The 7538-nt window shown below is 35.3% G+C and overlaps 1 protein-coding gene across 1 annotated transcript in view; it reads left to right on the top strand.

The window, feature by feature from the left end:
• Nucleotides 1–7538, top strand: part of LOC107185776 (probable phospholipid-transporting ATPase IA) — a 32358-nt gene that overhangs the window by 23408 nt on the left and 1412 nt on the right. The window contains exons 4-22 of the mRNA XM_015573533.1: nt 3–157; nt 249–347; nt 420–530; nt 617–864; nt 937–1214; nt 1292–1598; nt 1676–1902; nt 1988–2364; nt 2453–2590; nt 2658–2810; nt 2891–3088; nt 3152–3251; nt 3327–3571; nt 3650–3775; nt 3860–4000; nt 4078–4196; nt 4279–4413; nt 4509–4613; nt 7172–7269. Coding sequence (XP_015429019.1) covers nt 3–157; nt 249–347; nt 420–530; nt 617–864; nt 937–1214; nt 1292–1598; nt 1676–1902; nt 1988–2364; nt 2453–2590; nt 2658–2810; nt 2891–3088; nt 3152–3251; nt 3327–3571; nt 3650–3775; nt 3860–4000; nt 4078–4196; nt 4279–4413; nt 4509–4613; nt 7172–7269 — 3360 coding nt within the window. The remainder of the gene's footprint in view (nt 1–2; nt 158–248; nt 348–419; nt 531–616; nt 865–936; nt 1215–1291; nt 1599–1675; nt 1903–1987; nt 2365–2452; nt 2591–2657; nt 2811–2890; nt 3089–3151; nt 3252–3326; nt 3572–3649; nt 3776–3859; nt 4001–4077; nt 4197–4278; nt 4414–4508; nt 4614–7171; nt 7270–7538) is intronic.

The raw sequence follows: 7538 nt of genomic DNA, 5'->3' as shown, positions 1-7538 counted from the left end.
AGTGGTTTTTATTAATGCCCCGCATCAGCCCGCGAAATATAAAAATAATCGCATTAGCACTGCGAAGTACTCACTTCTTTCATTCGTACCTATGTTCCTTTTTGAACAATTTCGTCGGTACAGTAATTGTTTCTTCCTCTTCATCGCCCTTATGCAGGTATTTTTAGAAATGCATTACATATATCCTAATTGCATTCAGTTTCCAACACTTTACCGAATTTTCATATATTTTTTTAATTTCTGTTTAGCAAATACCAGATGTATCACCAACAGGACGATACACAACTTTAGTTCCATTAATTTTTATTCTTAGTGTATCTGCATTGAAAGAGATAGTTGAGGATATTGTACGTATCTTAAATAGTTCTTTACTGTAATTGTATATCCTTTATCCATATTCTTTACAATTTGCTCTGTAGAAAAGGCACAGAGCAGATGATGAAATAAATATGCGTGAGGTAGAGGTTTTGAGGTATGGACGATGGCAATGGATCCAGTGGAGGCGTGTTGCTGTTGGCGATGTTGTTAAGGTTGTACTTTGTTGTAAATTCGTTGACACTATAATTATTAATAATTGACACATTCTTGTTGGAATTGCTTTCTTTAATGTCTTTAGGTTCGCAACAATAATTTCTTCCCTGCTGACTTGATTTTATTGTCATCATCTGAGCCGCAGGGTATATCTTTCATAGAGACTGCCAATTTGGATGGAGAAACAAATTTGAAGATCCGACAAGCTCATCCTGACACTGCCAGTCTCTTAGACACCACAGAATTAACAAACTTTCATGCAAATATTCAGTGTGAACCACCAAACAGACATCTATATGAATTTCATGGAATGTTACGAGAAACTAACAAACAGTATGAATACTTTCTACACGAATTTAATGAAGTTTGTAATTTCATTTGAGCAGTGATCATTTATATTTTTAGAAGTGTAGCTTTGGGACCTGATCAAGTATTGCTTCGTGGTGCAATGTTAAGAAATACCCGTTGGGTGTTTGGAGTAGTAATCTACACTGGGCATGATACAAAACTTATGCAAAATAATACTACAACTGCACCACTGAAACGGTCCACCTTAGATCGAATGACGAATACACAAATACTCATGCTGTTCTTTATACTTCTTTTGCTGTGCCTTCTATCTGCAATATTTAATGTTCTCTGGACAAGGTCAAGTGAAGGGTTATGGTATTTAGGTTTAAAAGGTGATAAATTAATTTATCTATTTGTATTCCCTTTGGATCATAGTTACAAAAGTGTAAATAATTATTTCTATTTTCAGAGGAAATGACAAAAAAGTTTGTAAAAAATTTTATTTTTAATCTTCTAACGTTCATTATTTTGTTCAACAACTTAATACCAATTTCATTGCAAGTCACCTTAGAAGTTGTAAGATTCGTACAAGCTACTTTTATTAACATGGACATTGAGATGTATCATGCTGAAACAGACACTCCTGCAATGGCTCGTACAAGTAATCTTAATGAAGAACTTGGTATGGTTAATTATGTTTTCACCGACAAAACCGGTACACTTACGAAAAATGTAATGGAATTTAAAAGATGTTCAATTGGTGGCAAGTTGTACGAGTAAGTTCTTCGAATTATATTGTCTATCTTGTTTTAGCTTACTTCATTACTTTACTCTAAAAAGTAACATTTTACAGTTTGCCCATTCCTTCAAACGGTGATGAAGGTGGTAGTAATATTAATAGCGAATTAATTAAAGATATTACTGAAGGAAGATCAGTACAAGATTCTTCTCGTCCTGCCGATAAGAAAGTTTCGAACCATGCGAAAGTAGCGCATGAATTTATGATTATGCTTTCAGTGTGTCATACTGTTATACCTGAAAAGATAGACGACACTATAATTTACCATGCTGCGTCTCCAGGTAATTGATTTCAGAACAAGTCCCTTTGAGATTAACTATTGTTCAGGATTTAATTTCGTATATATTATTCTATCTTCTTTAACAGATGAAAGAGCATTGGTAGACGGAGCACGTAAATTTAATTATGTGTGCGATACTAGAACGCCAACGTACGTGGAAGTAATAGCTTTAGGCGAAAGACTTCGATACGAGATATTACATGTAATAGAATTCACATCAGCCAGGAAGAGAATGTCGGTGATTGTAAAGACACCCGAAGGAAAAATCAAACTTCTTTGCAAGGGAGCTGATTCTGTTATTTATGAAAGACTATGTCCAGCACCTGTAGAAAATAGTGACCCGGATCAGGTCAGTTTAGATGACTTTCGAGATGTAACATTGGAGCAGTTGGAAATGTTTGCAACCGAAGGATTAAGAACACTTTGTTTTGCTGTTGCTGATGTACCCGATAATTTTTACCAAGTAATATATTTTTCTGGCTTTTCTTTGTTTTTGTTTCATATTCATTAAATGAAGAGTAACACAGTTCAATATTTACATTTTTTAATAGTGGTGGCGTGAGACCTACCATAATGCAACAATTAGTCTAGGTAATCGCGAGAACATGATTGAAAATGCTGCAAATCTTATTGAGACAAAGTTAAGATTGTTAGGAGCTACTGCTATTGAAGATCAGTTGCAGGATCAGGTATGAAACTTCTGTTAAATTATGTGTTCGTAGAAACCGACATAATATTGTATAATCAATATTTCAGGTACCAGAAACAATACAAGCTCTTTTACAAGCTGATATTAATGTATGGGTGTTAACTGGAGACAAGCAGGAGACTGCTATTAACATCGGCTACTCCTGTAGATTGATTACACAAGGAATGCCATTGTACATTATTAATGAACAGTCTTTAGATGTAAGCAAAACAATGTTATTGCTGTCAGCGATATTCGTGTATGCCGGAGAACGACTTTTGTAATTAATATTAATTTTTAGAAAACAAGGGATGTCATAATCCAACGCTGTCTTGATTTTGGAATTGATTTAAAATGTCAAAATGATGTAGCTCTTATTATAGATGGAAACACTTTAGAATATGCATTATCCTGTGATATTAGAATGGATTTCCTGGATTTATGTTCGTCTTGCAAAGTTGTTATTTGTTGTAGAGTTTCGCCGATGCAGAAAGCTGAGGTGATTTTTACAGTTTATAAAATCTAAGATTTATTAACAGTAACTAGTAACAGATACTTTCAGGTGGTTGATTTAATAACAAGCAACAAGAAAGTCGTAACTCTTGCAATTGGAGATGGGGCAAATGACGTAGCCATGATTCAGAAAGCCCATATCGGTGTTGGTAAGATGATAGTACTGTAGTTTTTATCACAAAAAAGAATTGTACATCATTCAGTACCGGTTCTCGTACATCTAGGAATTTCTGGCGTTGAAGGTCTTCAAGCAGCCTGTGCTTCTGACTATTCTATTGCACAGTTTCGCTTTCTGAAACGTCTGTTGTTTGTCCACGGTTCTTGGAACTACAGTAGAATGTGTAAATTGATATTGTATTCATTTTACAAAAATATTTGTCTATACGTTATCGAACTGTGGTTCGCTATTTGTTCCGGCTGGTCCGGTCAAATCCTTTTTGAGAGATGGTCTATTGGTCTTTATAATGTTGTAAGTTGTGACGACACTCTATCATTGCAAATATAAGTATTGTAATATGATATATGCAGGAGATATTGTTTGCATCAGGTATTTACAGCAGCGCCTCCACTAGCTATGGGACTTTTTGACAAAGTATGTTCCGCAGAAACGCATTTAGCTCACCCAGGATTGTACGCAACTAAAAATTCTGGATTATCGTCATTCAATATTAAGGTAATACATTGTTTCTTTATTTAACATCTAACTGTAACTGAAATATCTTGTTTTATATAATATCGGTATCGTGTTTCTACTTAGGTATTTTGGGTATGGATCGCAAACGCTTTAATACATTCATCTCTGCTTTATTGGTTATCTCTGATGGTTCTAAAGGAGGGTGTTGTATGGTCAAACGGTAGAGATGGTGGATACATTGTTCTAGGAAACTTCGTTTACACTGTAGGTTTCTATATCTGCAATTACTACGTATATTAAAGTTTTAATAACATAATTACTTTATTCCTGTTCGTTAACAGTATGTCGTAGTGACAGTTTGCGCGAAAGCAGGATTAATAATTAACTCTTGGACATGGGTCACTCATTTAGCAACCTGGGGATCTATTTTACTTTGGTTTTTATTCATTTTTATATATAGGTAAGTTCCATAACATAAAATATTTTTGGATTATTCACATTAAGAACATCCAAAATATTCTTAAGAATTTGTATAATTACAGTAACTTTTGGCCTGTATTAAATGTGGGTGCCGTAATGCTGGGCAATGATAGGATGTTGTTTTCTTCACCTGTATTTTGGTTGGGTTTGGTACTTATACCATTGGCAGTATTGCTTCTGGATGTCACTGTCAGAGCGTAAGTATATGTCTTTTAAATACGATTTAACATTAAAGATTCTCACAATCTCTTAGGTACCTTAATTAACATATGTGAAATATATATTGTTACAGAGTGAAAAATACAGTATGGAAGTCAGTTACTGCAGCAGCTAGGGAAAATGAAATTAGGAAATCGGATCCTGGGGACATATTCAACAGCCACGACTATAGAAGCTCGTAAGTTCTTTATTTAATTCTTATTATATATTTTTGTCTTAAGAAACAAAATCTACTTATTGGTTTATCACGTGAGATCAGTATAGAAACTTACAATTTCGTGATAGGAAAGCGCAGACTTCTAACATTTAATCTATTCTGCATGCAGAGATTTTTCAGTTACTCTCGTAACTAATATCGATAGGATTGTAGTAACAGTTGTTCAGTTGCTGTTAAGAATTGCCAAATAATAAAACACGTAACAAGCATACACATCGCATGAAATATTGGTAGATAAATTTTGAAAAAGTCATTTATTACCGTTTAACGTGCATGGCTTATTGGGTGTAGTCTTTTAATAACTTATCTATATTTAAAAGTTTATTTTAATTTCATAACATGACTTCTTATGACACTTCCAGTTAATATACATTCGATGTTGCCAAAGCAACCAAATGTGTGCATGCAAATAGCGGTATATCGTTTTCAGCCTTGGTAAAAACGATATTCACAAATTGCTTATCCGATAAATTTATTTCATGGGATAATTAGTATCGTTAGAGTTACTAATAATAATTTAACGATTAATGTTTAGTACATTTCATTAAGTAGAATAATCAAAATTGCAACAGGAGGTCGAATTCGTGTTCGAGGAGGCGATGGTTAATTTGGTGTTGGTCTTCGATCTGGTCGCCACGAAGGCGAAGTAAAATCAGAATCTTCCCAATTGCGATCGCGGCGCGTGATTTATGGTTCACCCCCTATACAGAGCACGTGCCGTCTGCACCATTACGTGTTCCATACTCCTAAAAGATCCACAAATTCCTATAGAACCTGTAATCTGCAAGAACGCTGTAAGCATCCCATATTTGTACTGTTTCCTCTCTTCCCTAAAGTCCTTCTATTTTATACGTGTTAACTATTCTATGTACTACAACCTTCTGTGATCACATATTTTTGTACATGTGTAGTACAAAGTTTATTACATATTTGTTATAAAAATAAGACAAATAATGTTTTCTTCTCTTTCTACCTAACAGAAGTAGACACGATCTATAAAATTAAGTAATAAATATTGATGAAAGAAGAATGACTTTTTTTTTTAAATGCATCATTTGTATGAATAGTACTTGACGGATCTAAATTTCATAATATTTAATGTAACATTTTAATTTACAGTAACAATTAATCCTATCACATTATGCACGATCTTTTTCCCTTTAGTTTATTTAGGATTGTTCTGCAGTAGAATTTGGTAGCTACTACGTAGCAGTGTACATAGTAATTCGAAGACCAAGGCTTTTAGATAAAATACCGCGCACATATACGCATTGAAAATTTTTATTTACTCATTTGTTTCGGTTTATTTATCCGTTGCATGTTAATCCCAGATTTATTGACACGTAGACTTGCGTGAAATAAGGCGTATTCAGAAAAAAATTATGGTAAATAACACAACCCTCTGTCACGGACGATTGTTTATATCTCTGTTTATCTCGGGAATAAACTGATCCTCTGCTTGACATTGACTAAAATACTTGTTGGTATCAAGGAGGTACTGTTTGTTAATGCAGTTTTCTGGTATGTTTTATTCGCGGTATCCCGTGAAGGCCTGTGCATGCCATCGCCGACCTCGCGAGGTGTAAGTATCCCCAGTAGTATGTAACTTGCTCCTACAATTTTACACTTTCAGACGATAGCACCGATAGCTAAATCGCATGGTCGTTCAACGTTATGCTTACGAGAGCACCGCAGTATGACCAACTACTATTATGTACTCCATCTATAAATAACCCTAATTCAGTCCTCTTTTTTGTGTCAAGGTGTGCAGGGCATTAGGGATATCGATACATGTCCTCTGGAAAATAATTCCGTCACAGGAACTTTTGTCAAAATTGCAGTCGACACCTAAGGGTTTACTGAGACTAATTCTGTGTCATTCCCACCGATCTTCAAAGTAATCAGAACTCTAAGGACTCAGTGATACTACACGTATTTCAGTTGTCTGAAAATATTCAGATCATACATTTGTGATGTGCATATCTAGTCTGTACTGGAACATCAGTTACCAATTTGATGTGCCTTATCTTTAACAATTCGGCTTAATACTTAATCTATTGGGACTACAACTCAAGGTCATCTTGTCAGTACACTGTGCATTTCAATACCCGACTTCTTATGAAGTCGGCTGCAGTATTGACAGAACACGCATTTGTTTTTTCAAAAAGACTAGTTTACCAACATTACTTCAATTTTGCACAGAGATACTGCCTGTTGTTTATTATGTTCCAAAGAGGTGTTACGAACAAAACGATTCGCACCGCATATTGTTATAGACAATTGCACCGCATGCATCACAATAGGCAACTGATCATTCGATAGATTACCAAGAGATGACAACACGCGACGGTTACTGATCATCGATTCGAATGTTCTCGAGGGCGAAATAGTATTATATACGATTTAAGAATAGCACGTTCGCGTTCCTCCGCGTATACGATTTGAAACTGTACGGGATGAGGACAACCAACGGCCAGTCGAGGGTTTCTTATACAATTTTTGAATGCACGGCTTTACAGATTGACGGAGACGGCGCGGCTACTGAAAAACGTTAAAAGTGTTTTCTCCAGGCGATCGAACGCCGCATCCAGTGTTAATGTCGAGGTGGAGCTATCACGTAAGTTGTTTTGTCTACATAGCGACGGGCTGGAATTGAAAGATAACCTTGAAAAGAATAACCCAATTGATAAACATTTTTTTACGATCAATTTGTACAGGCACTCTGCTTTCCATGCTCGCCGTGTGGTACCTCCGTTTTTCTTTCTAACAATTGTGTGCGAAAAACACCCGCTTCAATGTTCACGGATTTTGCCTATTCGATTTAAGAAACAAATTCTTCAACGAGTAAACGATTCTTCACGATATAATCGCACACGCACATGTTTA

The sequence above is a fragment of the Dufourea novaeangliae genome, unplaced genomic scaffold, assembly GCF_001272555.1.
Source record: "Dufourea novaeangliae isolate 0120121106 unplaced genomic scaffold, ASM127255v1 scaffold56, whole genome shotgun sequence".
Lineage (NCBI taxonomy): Eukaryota > Metazoa > Arthropoda > Insecta > Hymenoptera > Halictidae > Dufourea > Dufourea novaeangliae.
The sequence above is the reverse complement of the archived record's forward strand: the minus strand, read 5'-3'. Positions and strand labels throughout refer to the sequence as shown.